An 18,056-nucleotide genomic window follows, 5' to 3' on the forward strand; every position below is an offset into this window, starting at 1 on the left:
GGAAGATATACAGATGGCCAGCAAACACATGAAAAAATGCTCAACATCGCTGATTATAAGAGAAATGCAAATCAAAACTACCATGAGATACCACCTCACACCAGTCAGAATGGCCATCATTAATAAATCCACAAATAAAAAGTGCTGGAGGGGCTGTGGAGAAAAGGGAACCCTCCTGCACTGTTGGTGGGAATGTAAGCTGGTACAGCCACTATGGAGAACAGTTTGGAGATACTTAGAAATCTATACATAGAACTTCCATATGACCCCGCAATCCCACTCTTGGGCATATATCCGGACAAAACTCTACTTAAAAGAGACACATGCACCCGCATGTTCATTGCAGCACTATTCACAATAGCCAAGACATGGAAACAACCCAAATGTCCATCAACAGATGATTGGATTCGGAAGACATGGTATATATACACAATGGAATACTACTCAGCCATAAAGAAGAATGACATCATGCCATTTGCAGCAACATGGATGGAACTAGAGAATCTCATACTGAGTGAAATGAGTCAAAAAGACAAAGGCAAATACCATATGATATCATTTATAACTGGAATCTAATATCCAGCACAAATGAACATCTCCACAGAAAAGAAAATCATGGACTTGGAGAATAGACTTGTGGCTGCCTGACGGGAGAGGGAGGGAGTAGGAGGGATCTGGAGCTTGGGGTTATCAGACACAACTTAGAATAGATTTACAAGGAGATCCTGCTGAGCAGCATTAAGAAGTATGTCTAGATACTCATATTGCAATAGAACAAAGGGTGGGGGAAAAACATATACATGTAAGAGTAACCTGATCCCCATGCTGTACAGTGGGAAAAAAATAATAATAATAATAAATTTTTTTAAAAAACTTGGTGCATAAAGTCATGTTATCTAGAAACCAGTGAAAGAATGTATTAAGATGATTGAATGTCATTGTGAAGACCCTATTTGATGAAGGATGAAATTTTAACTTCCACAAAATCCTCAATATCCATCTCAGATCCATGCAATGCTGAGTTTACTTGCTTATGCTTCCTTTTTAACCTGCAAGCGACTATGTTGTGTCTTCCTTTGAAACTATCTGTAGCTTCCATGTAATCATTGATTTGCAATTTAGAATTAAAAAAAAAACAGTGGCTGTAGCACATAAATTATCTCACTGTTTATTCTGAATGATAAAAATATTTTATACTGCAGTCTAAAAGGAATAAACATTGTTTTACAGCTTACTCTTAAATTTTCTTTGTTTCCAATGTTTCTTTCTTAAAATTTATGAAATATGAAACAAATTAAATATCTGCAACAACTATATTTTTTGCACACTATCTGCAGTGTCTGTCTAATTCGTCCCACTCCTCTGATACAGTTGAATATTTATTTTTCTACTTACAAATAATTTGAAGTTTATAATATCTCATAATTCTTAGTTATGCTGAAGGCAAGTATTATGTCCTATTTTATATACTCTCCTTGTTTATCCGTATTTTTTTTTTTTTTTAAGGGACATTCCTGCAACATAGGGAGGTTCCCAGGCTAGGGGTCTAATCGGAACTGTAGGCGCTGGCCTAGACCACAGCCACAGCAACATGGGAACTGAGCCGCATCTGGGACCTACACCACAGCTCGGGGCAATGCCGGATTCTTAACCCACTGAGTAAGGCCAGGAATTGAACCTGCAACCTCATGGTTCCCATCGTGGTGCAGCGGATTCGTTTCTGCTTTACCACGATGGGAACTCCTATCTGTATTTTTTAAAAAATATATAAAAGAGGAATATTTAGGCAGCCACCAGTACTCCCATGTGACCTGAATGTATGATAAGAATTTCATAAATAAACTCTTTTCTATTGGGAACCTTTATTCTGTACAATATCCTGAACCAGGTATATCTATACCATATCTTTAATCTTCATGGCTGTATGGAAAATGAGACATGATTATCTCCTTTATTAAAATGTATAAATTTGTGCTCAGAAAAATTGAATCTAAACTCTTGAGCTATAGAGGCAATATGATAGCTGGCTTTAAAAAAAAAAAAAAAAAAAAAACCCAAAGTGAACAAAAAACTTGCCTATGCTTGATTTTATACTTATTTGAAACTCTGTAAGGACTTTCAAAGTTTACGTAGATTTACTAAGGACCTGCACAATTCTACTGATATTTTCTCAGGCACGTCATTTCATTTGGGCATGACTGTTAGACTAGATTAGCTATGGTCTAGTCATAGAAGGTACTAACTCAATATTTATTATACTTGGCATATACATTACAACATTAAGTAATCAAAACAAGATATACTACAGCTTCCTTTGGTGGTGAGCAAGAGAAGGAGCAGGAAAAATGTATGAAGTATTATCAGTATTATGGTACCAAAAATTCTGATTAGAAGGCAGATTAAAAATAATGGAAAATATACATATTAAAATTTATGAATGTACTTCGTACAATGTGGTAGATTACCAGTTTAAAAGAAATTGCATGGAGCATTGGGTAGAGATCTGCATTACGAATTGAGATAATTGGTTGCTAATCTCTGAAAAACAATGTCAAGAGAAACAGACCTCACACAATGTCATTGTTTGCTTGTTATCATTTTTTTCTGTCTCCTTGGACACTATCTCCCAAACTTCCTTTTCTAATTTCAATAGTAATGTGTAGTATGGATTCTATTCCTTAGTGTTTTGTGAACATTCTTGTTCTGGCAATTCTGATTCACTGAATTAGTCCCCTTTGAGCCCAGCGGGAGAGAGAATAGATACAACATTAAATAGCTTGTGCTACTTAAAATCTATGTAGAGCCCATACCATAGAGTTGTAAAACATGTTCTGATATATTATTCTCTTTTATGTATATTCTCCTTTCTTTCTCTATAGTCAAAGAAACATATGCCTGGCTGGATAAAATGAGTAATTTAGGATAAGAGCATTGACAGTAGAAAGCAAATTTGTCTAAAGAGAGGAAATGTTTTTGGAAATGCTGTTTTCCCTAGATTGCAACAATGGCAGTCGCTAATATTCTTTTCATTCCTGACATTCTGAGTGTTAGTGAGCCTGCATGAGAATCAGAGGTAAGTTGAACATATAGATGACAGTTTCCCAAACTTTGTCAATGAATCCTTACCTATCAGTTCAACTTTTAATCAAATTAAAAGCAAGAGATTCGAGTTATATTTTGCACTTGGATATGCTAAACAGTGTAAAAAGAGCTTCATTTATTTTATGTTATTTTATCATATCGATTTATTAACCCTCTATTAAATAAGGGGCAGGTAATTACTATCTCTGTGTGTTTCTAATTGAGTACAGGCTTTGTAGTAATTTGTTTAAAAGAATAGACTTTAATTTCAGGTAGACTGTTGGTTAACTATTTTAATATATCTAAGGTACATAACCTCACTGAGCCTAGTTCTTCATTTGGGAATAAAGATAAAAGTTTTGTAGGTGTGTTATAATGGCTAAATAAGGTGAAATACAGAAGTTCTTAGTTTTCCATTATAACAAACAATGCCTTTGCTAAGTCACAATTATTATGAATATCCTTCCCAGAGTCGGGAATCAATTACAACTAGAAAAAAAGAAATTAAACAAAATAGGTCTTCTTAAAGCATATTAAGTGCCACACGATTTTTGAGAGGATTTTCACTTATATTATTGCAATTAGTTCTAAAAGACACCCTTGAAATTTCAACTCCACTTAAACAGAGAATATTGAAGCTAAAGATATTAAATAACTCATCTAAAGTCATAAATCCATTAAGTGGCCCACTTGTATTTTTAATCCAGGTTTCTCTAATTGTAAATAAAGTATATACTTCCTGTGATAATAATTTATCCTAGCATGTAATAAATTAAGATATTAGTAGCATTTTGATACCATATTTTTATTAGTTTATTCACTTTTCCTTCTGTTTTTAAAATTATAGATGGCTAGCTAATGAACTGAAAGTGAGTGGTTATGAGTTGATGTTCACCAAAAATCCCAACAGATAGGAATGTTACTATTTCTGAAATTATTATTAAATGTGATTTGACAATCTCTTATCTCTTGTTTTGTCTCTGTTGACACTAGTATGTGTGCTGAGAATTGAATCTGCCCATCACTATTGAAATAAAGAAATATAACTTATTCATATTTTTCCAGGGAAGTAGTCATCTAAAATAATTGTGAAAAAATAAAAAATATCTAATAAAACAATCCCTCCAATGACTCGAAGGGTTCTCCTGAGGAGTCCTGACTTCATTCAAGACAAGAGAAATTCTCTCTTTTTTTTTGTATTTTTGCCTTTTCTAGGGCCGCTCCTGCGGCATATGGAGGTTCCCAGGCTAGGGGTCCAATCGGATCTGTAGCCACCGGCCTACGCCAGAGCCACAGCAACATGGGATCTGAGCCACGTCTGTGACCTACACTGCAGTTCACGGCAATGCCGGATCCTTAACCCACTGAGTGAGGCCAGGGATTGAACCCACAACCTCATGGTTCCTAGTTGGATTCGTTAACCACTGAGCCACAACAGGAACTCCCAAGACAAGAGAAATTCTTAAATGAACCTAGTGTCATGTCCCAAAGCCCAGTATGATTAAGCAGTGCCCAAGGTAAATTTAGGGTAATTAAGAAGCCAAACTACATGTTATTCTCAACACAGAATTAAACAATTTCCCCTTTCTTATTATATTAACCTAAACCTGAAAAAAAAACAAAAAAAACAAAAAAAACACCTCTTTAGGGAGTTCCCACTGTGGCTCAACAGGTTAAGAACCCAACATAGTGTCCATAAAGATGTGGATTCCATCCCTGGTCTCACTCAGTGGGTTAAGGATCTGGCTTTGCTACACTTTGCAGTGTAGATCACAGATGTGGCTTGAATTCAGTGTTGCCATGGCCATGGCATAGGCCTGCAGTTGCAGCTCCAGTTCACCCCCTAGCCAGGAACTTCCATATGCCACAGGTGTGCAGCCATGAAAAGAAAAAACAAACAGAAAAACAAAAAAAAAAATTCTTTAAATTAACAAAGTAGATAGAAAAAATGATATGATGAATAAAGCATACTGCTAAAAATTTCACAAATCATAGCAAAGCAGTATTTGTGAAGTTTTCAATGTCCTATAATGAGGTTTAACTGAGGAAGAGAACTAGTAGACAGAGAAAAGTTTATGAAATAATTAGACTTTCAAAATCATTGCATTACTAAGATATTTTTCATCCCAGTGTAGCAGAAAACAAAACAAGATTATTTGTTTTGTTATTAAAAGCAAAAACAATAAAACATACCAGAAATAACATGGAACCAATCTAAGTCTCTTAGCTCATATCTTCTGGACCTTTGAACACAATCTATCTTTTGTTTATTTATTTATTTTTCTTTTTGTCTTTTTAGGGTTGCACCCACGGCATATGGAGGTTCCCAGACTAGGGGTCTAATCAGAGCTGTTGCCACCAGCCAATGCCACAGCCACAGCAATGCCAGATCTGAGCCCCATCTGAACCTATATGGCAGCTCACGGCAATGCTGGATCCTTAACCCACTAAACGAGGCCAGGGATCAAACCTGCAACCTCATGGTTTCTAGTCAGATTCGTTTCCGCTAAGCCACAATGCGAACACCTGTATCTTTTAATATAGAGTCTCTTTCTCACCTTGGGTGTCAAAGAAATTGTAAGTTTATCTAAAGGGTCATTATCAATGTTAACTTGATGGTAGGGATTTAGGAAGGACAAGACATAGCGGTGTTTTAGAATGAAATCTTGAAGATATTTGTAATCACCTTATTTACCAAAGGTGCAGTATTACTGTCAACTTTTATTTTGAATAACTCAGAATCCGTCTCAGGAATTCTTAGAAAGCAAGTTAGAATTAGTTTTGATGAAATAGGTGAAAGGAAAGATAAAGCTTAATAAACTTCACCATGTTCTTCCAGGCAGAAATGTGAACTTGCACTCAGAAATAAAAGCTGAAGGAGTTCCCACTGTGGTGCAGTGGGATAGGGATCCAACTGTAGCAGCTTGGGTTGCTATGGAAGCATGGGTTCAATCCCTGGCCAGCCTGCCCCAGTGGGTTAAAGGATCTGGTGTTGCCACAGCTATGGCATAGGTTCCAGCTGTGGCTTGGATTAAATCGCTTCCATATGCTGCGGGTTTTGCAAGAAAAAGACAGGAAGAAAGGAAGGAAGGAAGGGAGGGAGGGAGGAAGGCAGGCCGGCTGTAGAGATGGGTTAATGCTTGGAGCTATCTTTCGTGCTCTGCACGAATACATCCTCTGGTGTCTTTAGGCTCTAGAAATCATTAAATATTGAAGTATATTTCTCCCAAAAGTCTGGCGAATGAAGGAATAAATACTGATAATTTTTATCAGGCTTATTTGATGTTGGTAAATGAATATAATCCATTGAATTTTCATAAACATTTTCCCAAAAATTATAAATACCACTCCCAATTTTGTGACATGACATCATCTCTTGCTAGAGTTTCCTTAAGCCTGCTTTCCCTGGTCCTGGAAGACTGGCCACATAAATGCTTTCCATTGATGCTCACGTGAACTCTCCCACAACTCTTCATACATTCCTTCACAAGTTTAGTTAATAGAACAGGTGTAAATCATTCTATTATTATTCACAAAAGCGTTAAAATTAATAGGAAACTTAAGAGGAAACTCGAATATGTACAAAAGTCGAAGTAACATTAAAAATAGATTGCAGGGGTTCCTGTTGTGGCTCAGCAGTACAGAACCCAACTAGAACTTGGATCCATGAGGATGAGGGTTCAATCCCTGGCCTTCCTCAGTGGGTTAAGGATCCAGTGTTGCCAGAGCTGTAGTATAAGTCACAGATGCAGCTTGGATCTGGCATTGTGGTGGTTGTGGCCGTGGCACAGGCTAGCAGCTACAGCTCTGATTTGACCCCTTGCCTGGGAACTTCCATAGACTGCAGGTGAGGCCCTAAAAAGACAAAAATGAAAATAAAAATACAGTGCAATGGCACACTGTTCACCATGTAATAGTAGTAATGTAATTAAAGAGAAATCTGGATCTCCAAAGCCGGTAAGTTACTACAGAAATTTTATCTCATTTTTTTGATGCAAATGTGTTTTGTGACTTCGAGGTGTTATGAAAAACTAGTGTTTTCATTAGAAAGCCAATTTCTGATGCAGGAAGAGCAATGTTACCAAGCAAGAGTAAAGTTAAAAGGCTGACTTGTAAAGAACTTAAGGACATTAATTTTGAAATAACATCTTACAAAATTTTCTTTTAAATTGTTTATCAGGAACTTTTAGGAGTTCCCTTCGTGGCACAGCAGAAACGAATCCGACTAGGAACCATGAGGTTTCGGGTTAGATCCCTGGCCTCGCTCAGTGGGTTAAGGATCCAGCATTGCCATGAGCTGTGGTGTAGGTCGCAGATGTGGCTCTCATCTGGCGTTGCTATGGCTGTGGCATAGGCCAGCAGCTACAGCTCCAATTAGACCCCTAGGTTGGGAACCTCCATATGCTGTGGGTGTAGCCCTAAAAAAAAAAAAAAAAAAAGATAAGAGACAAGAGACAAAAAAAAAAAAAAAAACTTTAGCTTCCTTTATAAGTTCTTTGTTATAAATTTACTCAATACAGGGAATTTATGAAAGCAGATAATGTATCGTGAATGCAGGTAAAGTAAGAAAACACAGTTTGTTTTTGTTTTTTTGTTTTTTTTTTAAAGGTAGAACCAATGTGACATATACCTTAGAATTTGGCATAAAATGGAGAACTGTAACTGAGGGCAGTGTGTGATTCAACGACAAACTCAACATTAATTACTTAATTAGACAAGTGTTTATTTTAAAGCTGCTGTCACTATATTAGGCACTGGATTGTGTAGCAACAGCTTGGAAGGTAAGGCTATCCTACACAGAATAGAGAGGTGTGCACAGGAGATTTAAGGAGATTTATAGTATGTGCATTGGGTTTGAAAGGATGATGATGAGATTCCTATAGAACTCATACAATGGGTATTACACCTGGTGTTTTGGGAATAAGGAAGAATGTGATTTGCACATCATTGAAAACTGCTACTCACAATGCTAGTCACATAATATATTTTGTTTAATACAAGCTTCACAATCTTTCTTTACCTAACTGGGGAGCAGAGAAGGGAAGTGGCCCCTGGTAGCAATGTTAATGGGCTGTAAATACCTAAGACTCCTTAAGGTGGTGATCAAATCCTAGCAGAAGAGGAGAGAAGCAGATTGTGGAAAGTGGGGGAGTGCTGATGGGTGGAGAAGGCAGACACACCGTGGTGGGAAAGGTCATCACGTACACAGAGAGGAAGAAGAAGGTATTCTCCGGAGTACCTGACAGGTCCTGTACGATCAGGTGATTCTAGTTCATTTTCGTTGTGGTGGTTTTTACTGTTTCGATGTGATTCTCCTGGTGCTAAATTTATTCATTACTACTTATCTTAGACATTACTTTTTATAGAGAGCAATATCTAAATCCACAGGTTTTCAGCTCTGTGGCTGGGGAATGTTTTCTCCATTGAACAGAGCCTTATATGGCTCTTATTAGATGTTAAGCATTTTTCTAAATGCTTCACATACATTCACACATTTAATGCTCACAATAACTTTATGAGATAGAGTTATACACAGTGGATAAAGTATGTATTTATAGGTGAAGCACTGAAGTAAGTGCCACACCTAGTAAGTGGCTTGGATTCATATCTACAGATCCTCACTTGCTTATGGAAATATCAACAGTAAATCATTTAATTTTATTTTTTAAAAAAGAAAAACTAAGAGTCACTATTTCAAAAACATACAAATAAGCATACTTTTACCCCTGCTTTCTGGAAGGGCACTTATCTAACTCCTTCACAATGATAATTTTAGCAAAATAATAATGATAATTTTCATAATAGCCAGGGAACCATATCCAATCTCTTGGGATAGAACATGAGGAAGATAATAAGAGAAAAGGAATGTGTATATGTGAAATTGGCACTAGCATTGTAGATCAAATATACATTAATTAAAAAAAATATTTTAAGTAGTATTCCAAATAGAAAAGCAAATGCATCATATAAGAATAAAGTCCATAATGATGACACATGGTTAGGCTGAAACATTATAAAGTGCTGCCAAGGACTCAGATGTAATCAACCTTCAGCTTATATTATTTTCTACCTGCTACTCCCCTCTGTCCTGAATATCTGCAGTTGCTGGTGGCAATGACTTTAGCATTTCTGACTTCCAATGAGGTAGGAGAAGTGGTTGGAAAAGCTGAGTGTTAGCAAAAGGTGATAGGTAGCTAAGGACAAAACATTCGCTTTTTATTAAAAAAAATATGGTATCTTTCCCATTTTTGAGGATTCTCAATATGATTAAATGTTAAAGCTACACAGTATGGGAAAACTTGTGTAGGGAATAACACCGTAGCACAAAGGTTGTTCTCAAGAAACCTGATGAAAATTTAAAGATAATATTTGGAGTCAGAAAGGCCTTGGAGCAAATCCTTGCCCTACCACTTCAAATGCCAGCATATTTAAATTTTTAAACCTGCCTTCAGCAAAGTTTTCACTTATAAAAGAGAGGAAATGAAAGTAATATTGTCATTATCAGTTTGTGTTAAATTTTCCGTGAGTGAAATGACATACTATTTTGTCAAATCCTAGCTCCACAATTGAATATTTGGTAATCCACTCTTCCAGTTTGTTCTTTGCACTTTCTCCTGTAGGAGTGGCAGAAGAAAAACAGACAAGCAACTGAAGAATGAAAAACCATACAGAAATAACTGAGTTTATCCTCCTGGGACTGTCAGATGACCCACAGCTTCAGGTTGTGGTCTCTGTCTTTCTGCTCATCACCTACCTGCTCAGCATCACTGGGAACCTGACCATCATCACCCTGACCCTGCTGGATCCCCACCTCCAGACCCCCATGTATTTCTTCCTCAGAAACTTCTCCTTACTAGAGGTGTCATTCACAACTGTCACTATACCCAGGTTCCTGAGCACCATTCTTTCAGGAGATAAAACCATTTCCTTTAATGATTGCATGGCTCAGTTATTTTTTTTCATTCTTTTAGGAGTCGCTGAATTTTACCTTTTGGCTGCCATGTCCTATGACCGTTATGTCGCCATCTGCAAACCTCTGCATTACTTGGCCATCATGAATCAAAGAGTCTGTGTACTCCTTGTCTTCTCTTCATGGCTAGTTTCATTCTTAATCATATTCCCATCACTCATGTTGTTCTTAAACCTCGATTACTGCAAGTCTAATATGATTGACCATTTTACCTGTGATTATTTTCCCCTCTTGCAACTTTCCTGTTCAGACACCAAATTCCTAGAGATGGTGGGTTTTTCCTTTGCTGTGTTTATTCTATTGTTCACATTGGCATTAATAATTCTGTCCTACATATATATCATCAGAGCGATTGTGAGAATTCCTTCTACTAGTCAGAGGACAAAGGCCTTTTCCACGTGTTCTTCCCACATGATTGTCATCTCCATCTCTTATGGCAGCTGCATTTTTATGTATATTAAACCCTCAGCAAAAGACAGGGTGTCTTTGAGCAAGAGAGTGGCTGTGCTAAACACCTCAGTAGCCCCCATGCTGAACCCCTTTATTTACAGCCTAAGGAATCAGCAGGTCAAGAGAGCCTTCATGGACTTGGCAAGGAAGGTTTGCATTTTTTTCTAGAAAATGAAGAAAGAAAAGTACTGTTTCATATTTTAGAGGCATAATGAAGAGCAGTTAAATGAAAATATGGGCTTTCAAAATATAGTACTTTCCACATAGCCTCCCTAGAGTTATTTTTCATTGCTTATACTTATGTTGCCAGCAGGTTCCCAAGGATTTGCATATACATTTTTTTATTTTTCCTTTTAAATTCTAATTCTTCTCATGAAAGTTATTTTTCAATTTTTTCCCCATTCAAATTCCCTTCCTTTTCTCATGCACTTTCTTTCCTTTGTGTTGGTCTTTCCAGTCTGTACCTATGACACTGGTATCATTTCCTTCTTTGAAACTTTTTTTTTTTGTCTTTTTGTCTTTTCTAGGGCTGTACCTGTGACACATGGAGGTTCCCGGACTAGGGGTCAAATTGGAGCTATTGCTGCTGGCCTATATCAGAGCCACAGCAATGCAGGATCCAAGCCACGTCAGCAACCTATAGCACAGCTCTCGGCAATGCTGGATCCTTAACTCACTGAGCGAGGCCAGGGATCGAACCCGCAACCTCATTGTTCCTAGATGGATTCGTTAACCACTGAGCCACGATGGGAAATCCTGAAACTTTTTTTAATTCCAATTTTTTTCACAATAATTCTAAAAAAAAAATTTAGAAAGACAGAAAGTGGCAGAGCAAGAGCACATAAGAGAGAACTGTGTTTTATAATTTCATCAGGAAACACTCTAGAAATGAAGGAATTAGTAAATCATGTTTAACATTACTTTTAGTTTAATATACAAAGACCATAAAATGCAATCTGATCATTATATTAGAATATTACTAGTACTACCCACTCCATGGTGAGGCCACTTAGTCACTATGTGAAAAACAGTTATAACTAGAATAAAGTAAGGATATAATCTTGAGAAGTCAAAAAATATTTCTCATTACCAATTTTTAAATTTTCTGTGCCATATAATTTATCAGTGCAAAAGTCTATTACTGGAGTTCCCTTATGGCACAGCAGGTTAAGGATCCAGTGTTGTCACTACAATGGCTTAGGTTGCTGCTGTGGTGCAGGTTCAGTCCTTGGCCCAGGAACTTCCACATGTGTGGATATGGCCAAAATAAAATCTATTATGAATATGTAATTGCTTATAAAAAACTATTAAACAGCTTCCCCTCCTTTTTGGGAACTCCATAATTAACTTATATGCCATAAAATTGTTGAAAAATCCTGAAGAAATAAATATCACTGGATACCAAATATGACTATATTTGCTGTGGTCACTGTAAATAAATGTTTGATGTTAAGTTGGCTTATTATTATTATTTTTTTTTGTCTTTTTGCCTTTTCTAGGGCCACACTCACAGCATATGGAGGTTCCCAGGCTAGAGGTCTAGTCAGATCTGTAGCCGCCAGCCTATGCCAGAGCCACAGCAATGCAGGATCCGAGCAGCATCTGCAACCTACACCACAGCCCACAGCAACACAGGATCCTTAAACCACTAAGTAAGGCCAGGGATAGAACCCACAACCTCATGGTTACCAGTCAGATTCATTAACCACTGCGCCACGATGGGAACTCCTAAGTTGGCTTTTTGATCATCAATAGCTAAGGGCTTTTGTAACTTTCTCATATTTGCGGCTATTTTGAAATAATCACTTACACATACGATTTCTTTAATTTCCCACTTAAATGACAAGTCTTCTTAATAGGAATAAAGAAGTTAATAACGGCAAAGTTCTTATGTAAAATACACATCTTTTTGTCAGAAAAAATCTTATGTTCATTCTATTTTACGCATTAGAGTAGGGCATCTTCTTGGAAAATCAACTTAAGAGTATTTATATGTCAATCACACAAGATCATGCAATTCTGGATGTGAACTTTTTTTTCTGTTTTCCATGGAGTCTAATACTAAAATAATAATAAGGTTCATCCTACATTTTTAAACCATTTTTTGGTAACATTGTAATCAATTCATTGAGCCAGATTCTTCATGATATTCATGTACTATGTTCAGTTGAGAGATGCATATCCATGATTTGCTGAAAAACAAAACTTACAAAAAGAGATTTCCAGTTTGCAGGGAGGTCTTGACATTATTATTTGCTTCCTTCATGCTGTAACTATAAATTCTTATCTTAATTAGAGACATTTGAATATACTGAAGTTTAGACTTGATTGCTGATTGTAAGTTCTTAATCACTCAATAAATATATACCACACACTGTTGATAGGTATAGAGAGGAGAATTAAAAGAACTATAAATTGTTACAAAAGTTATGAGGAAGTTTATGCTGGTGTTATCAGATGATTCAGCTTTCAATAACTCTATATACAAACACCTTAACAGTTATTTTAAATCTTTGGAATATATATGGGCATTTTCATTATCAGTATCAGAGTTTAACACACCTTTTCTATAAAGGGCAATATATTAACAATTTAGACTTTGTAGGTTATACTGTCCCTGATGCAACTACTCAACTCTTCCCTCATAGTGTGACTGCATCTGTAGATAATCTGTAAATGAATGGATTGAGGTGTGTTCTAATGAAACTTTTAATAAAAGTAGGTTTTGGTCCAAATTTGGACCATGGATCTTAGTGCTCCCCCCATCTTAGATTTTCCATAAACATTGACCCATATAGTATTTCTTATTTAATATAAAATAATTTGAATAAAATGTGAAAATAATTGATGTAAGATTTTTTAGAGTTTTATTGAAATACATGTGATTTACAAATATTGCGATATAGATGTAAGATTTTAAAATTTAATTCCAACCTTTATTTTTTATAATGAACATGAATGAGAGCAAGCTTATAAAATATTTCCAGAGAAAAAGACAAGGTAAACATTTCTGCAGAAGAATAACAATTACAGTACCTCATAAAGTTGTTGGCAGGATTCAATGAGCCAATAAGGAGAAAAGAATTGAAATAGGTCTGGAATCTAGTAATTGCTGAATAAAATTTTATCTTCTACTTTCCTTTTTTCTCCTCCTCCTCATTATCATTAAAAGCATTATTATTAGTATAAAGAATTTGAATATATATGTTTCTAATCTTTTTAAAATATTTAAGTAGATATTTACATTGTATTTCCAACTCCCTGGTAATTGTGGTTATCTGATTTCACAAAAATGTCATAGAGAATAAAAATTTCCTGCTAATATTCATTTCTGGTCTCATTTCTTTCCTTCAGGTAAGAAGGAAAACTTCAGAAATTCACATCTATCTTCACACCCCTTTCATCAAGCTAAATAGCCTATGTCTCTTCAAAAACAAATCACTTCTCAAAATCGTAACATTAACCTGTGTTTTATATGCCATCCAATACATTTGAATAAAACAAATTATAGAAATTCTGAAGCAATATTCAACTTCATCCAAGGTACTGGGTTCAAAGTGGGGGAAATTTTAATATGGGAATGGACACAGGGAAAAATATATAGCTATTGTGAAAGCAAGAGTTTTGAGAAAGTATGAATAATAGAAGCATTGACAAGAACTTTATTCTTTTAATGCCACAAATACTTTCATTTACTTGAAAAAAACATAATCTTTTGGATAGTATCTTTAAAGGCTTGCTTCACTTGCTGGTTCCTCAGGGTATATATAAATGGATTCATCATGGGAGCAACAGAAGTGTTCAGAATAGCTACTCCTTTGGTCAAGGACGCCTTTTCTTTTGCTGAAGGGTTGGCATACATGAATATGCAGCTTCCATAAGAGATGGAAATGACAATCATGTGAGAGGAGCATGTAGAAAATGCCTTTTTTCGCTGACTGGCAGAAGGCAGTTTCAGGATTGTCTTCATGATGAACGCATAGGATAGAAGGATCAATGCCAGGGTGAAAAGCAGAATCACTATGGCAGAGTAGAAACCAATCACTTCCAGGAGCCATGTGTCAGAGCAGGATAGTTGCAGGAGGGGGAAATAGTCACAAGCAAAGTGATCGATGATATTGGAGCCGCAATAATCTAACCGGAGAAAAAGAACAACTGGCGGGAAGATATTTAAGAATCCTGCCAGCCAAGCGAAAAAGACAAGCAGTGTGCAGACTCTTTTGCTCATGATGGTTGTATAATGCAGGGGTTTGCAGATTGCGACATAGCGATCATAGGACATGGCAGTTAGAAGATAAAATTCAGTGATTCCCATGAAGATGAAGAAAAACAACTGAGCTATACAATTACTGTATGAAATAGTTTTGTCCCTGGTGACAATTGTGCCCCAAAATCTAGGAATGCAGACAGTTGTGAAGGAAATTTCTAATACAGAGAAGTTCCTGAGGAAAAAATACATAGGGGTGTGTAGATGGGAGTCCACCAGGGTGAGAGTGATGATGGCCAAATTTCCCACGACACTTAATATATATGTGATAATTAAAAAGAGAAAAATCACAGTCTGAAGCTCTGGGTCATCTGAGAGGCCCAGAAGAATGAATTCTGTGGGTACTGTGTGGTTTTTCATTGCCAATCCTGTTTCCCCCTTGAGAACAGAAAATATGCATTCCCTTATAGAACATAAAATAGTTTACATAGGTTTGAGGAAAGCATATAACCTTTTTAAAATATCTATGATGATAATAATGCATGAAATTTAAAAACATATGATCCTCTCCAGTAACTCAAAGTTCCATCTGACCTTTCATTTGAGTAATGAATATTATCTCAAGTTCAATACTGACCTCTCTTTAAAAATACATCATCACAGGCCATGGACAAAATAAAAATCTTGTGATCACATTTAAATAGAGCTATTTCTTCTAAAGTTTCTTTAAAATTAAGCTTCGAATTATTCTTTATGATATTTAGCTTCTTTTGTAAAACATATGAAAATATTTTAATTGATTCTTCTTTCTTTCAGTATTATAAAAACCTGTAGGATTGTAGATAATCTAAATAACAGAGTTTGAATGCTTAACAGAGGCTATGCAGGCATCCCTCCACATTGTTTATTTTGAGAAACTGAGGCACACATAATTTAGGAAACTTTCACAAGTTTAAACTGCCAGTCAACATAGCACCTACCTCACTTTAGAACATGTGTTTATCCATGGCAATGTTTTGTTGACATTCTCTCCAAATTATGTTTTTAAGGGTTTAGTTGATGCTCTCACTTTTCCACATCCTTTTTTGTTTTCCTTTTTGGGATAAAAATGCCAGAAGAGGAGTTCCCGTCGTGGCGCAGTGGTTAATGAATCCGACTAGGAACCATGAGGTTGCGGGTTCAGTCCCTGCCCTTGCTCAGTGGGTTAAGGATCTGGCATTGCCGTGAGCTGTGGTGTAGATCGCAGACGTGGCTCGGATCCCGCGTTGCTGTGGCTCTGGTGTAGCCCGGTGGCTACAGCTCCGATTCAACCCCTAGCCTGGGAATCTCCATATGCTGCGGGAGCGGCCCAAGAAATAGCAACAACAACAACAACAACAACAAGACAAAAGACAAAAAAAAAAAAAAAAAAAAAAAAAAAAGCCAGAAGAATAAGAAAAGGTAACTTCTGCTACTAAAATAAATAATTGCCTAGAAACAGTTTACTTCATACAACACACAGTCTTTTTTTGTTGTTGCTGGGTTTTGTTTTTTGTTTTTTTTTTTTTCTTTTTTTTTAAAAAAAAAAAAACATTGCTTTAGCAAATGAACAAGTAGAGAGTCAAAACATTTACTAGGAAGCAGATACTCCTTTAAATAGGGGATGTCTTTTTTATGTCTTATTTCTGTAACAGAGAACCATTTAACTGAGAAAAAAATTAATGAACAACCCAAGACATCACTGTGCTGCTTCTGTAGGAGTCCATTAATAGTCTTCTTGGGAGTAAATGACTATTTACTTTTCAGTATCAAAAAGGTCATAAATTCAAAAACACATGCAAACATACTTCAAAGTATGTGGATGAGATTGAATAATATACATTAAAATTGAATAAAAACTTTACTTACTTCCTGGTTCCTCTTGATGATTAGTTGCAAAGTGTATTATCTAATTTGTCTCCATGTTTATATAATTTCAGAGCTGGTAAATTGAGTTTGCAATTTATTTGGTTTCTGTTGAATCCTCAAAACAAGTATGGTGATTTAACTTTGTCATTGGCTCTCAAGGATTATAATTCTCATTATACATTTGACCCACACCATCCTTGATTCCTGATAATGCAAAATTTGGGCACTATTTTACTATAATACAGCTCATCCTGGCTTTTTCCCTCTTACCCAGGCTTCTGTACAAACTCAGCTACACTTGGGTGGACGAATAAAGCATTCTTACATTTGCCCCTTTTCATATAATACAAAACACCATTTATTAAAACATTTTCTTTGTATTAATGCAAAGGGTTTAAATGAATATTCTGGAATTCTATGATTATTTATCTATACAATTTAAGTAATATTTTCCTATAAACACTGCTTCAAAAAACAGAAAATAGGAATGTTCTTTTCTGTGTATGTCACACACATGGAGCTGGACTTATTTTATCTGTGTCTTTCTTGCTGTCTCAGGGGAATTCATTAAGAGTGCTAATGAGGCATCGTTAAGATACATGTGAATCTTTTTTATACATATGGATAAGAAAGCAAAAAAAGCAAAACAAGTCAAATTCATATGATATTGAGTCTGTGGAAATTCAATTTAGATTTAACTCTTCTATGATTGTATTTAAGGAATCCATATTTTTCTCCCAGAAATTCTGGACTTTTCATTAGGAGAGTTAGTGTGCTTATATCCTTTAAATTTTGACTTAACATCACAGAAATTGACAAACCCTACAAATCAGCCCCTCACCTCCACCCTCTGAGAGGCAGTTGTTGAACATTTACCACATTTCACTAATATTACTTATTTAGAACATGTATCTGCTATGTGGTGTGTACTCAAAATATATTTTGAATAAATAAATGTTTAAATAATTTGGTATATAGTTAATTCCTGGTAATCAATAAAATCTCAAAAACTGATTGCCACATGCGTTACTGTTAAAGAATTTGATAAAAATATGAAAAAACTCTATTTGGATACAAAAATAAAGGCAAAGCCTCCCACCATGGCAGATTTCAAGCTACCAATGTGCCCTTGCAGAAGGCAGAGGTGAGGAGAGACGTCCACAACTGGCTCATGGAATGTGGTCTAGGCAGCTCCAGCACCATTTTGTCTACAAAGCAGACAAAGATCCTGCTTCCATGGGGTGAAAATGTGAGAGATATAGACAGAAAGCATGAAGCTGACTCATAAATTCTATTGTATTCCATACACTAATAAGTATTAATGTTAATGAGAATTCACATTAATATTATTAATGTACAATTTTTCACATTGTACAACCATGACTGTTGTACAACCATAAATGTAATAAAATTCATTGAGTAATAAAAACAAGTATTTTTTTTTAAGGAAGAGAAACCTGA

General features: G+C 35.9%; 4 protein-coding genes across 5 annotated transcripts in view; 2 read left to right on the forward strand and 2 right to left on the reverse strand.

The window, feature by feature from the left end:
* LOC100627493 (olfactory receptor 6C1-like) overlaps positions 1 to 13,823 on the forward strand; it is a 66,459-nt gene extending 52,636 nt beyond the window's left edge. The window contains exon 4 of the mRNA XM_084955925.1: positions 9,702 to 13,823. Coding sequence (XP_084812051.1) covers positions 9,737 to 10,669 — 933 coding nt within the window. The 5' untranslated portion in view covers positions 9,702 to 9,736 and the 3' untranslated portion in view covers positions 10,670 to 13,823. The remainder of the gene's footprint in view (positions 1 to 9,701) is intronic.
* Positions 1 to 18,056, reverse strand: part of LOC110255239 (olfactory receptor 6C1-like) — a 371,689-nt gene that overhangs the window by 134,826 nt on the left and 218,807 nt on the right. The window lies entirely within an intron of this gene.
* Positions 1 to 18,056, forward strand: part of LOC110260570 (olfactory receptor 6C76-like) — a 62,041-nt gene that overhangs the window by 13,573 nt on the left and 30,412 nt on the right. The window lies entirely within an intron of this gene.
* On the reverse strand, positions 11,970 to 16,123 carry LOC100154757 (olfactory receptor 6C3-like). The gene has a single exon (XM_005655580.3). It carries the CDS (start codon positions 15,126 to 15,128, stop codon positions 14,190 to 14,192), a length of 939 nt encoding a protein of 312 aa, XP_005655637.2. The 5' UTR covers positions 15,129 to 16,123; the 3' UTR covers positions 11,970 to 14,189.

This window comes from Sus scrofa, chromosome 5 (genome assembly GCF_054392235.1).
Source record: "Sus scrofa isolate SSC_HxYL_T2T_F1_AM1 chromosome 5, Sscrofa_HxYL_maternal_Yorkshire_Landrace_v2.0, whole genome shotgun sequence".
NCBI lineage: Eukaryota > Metazoa > Chordata > Mammalia > Artiodactyla > Suidae > Sus > Sus scrofa.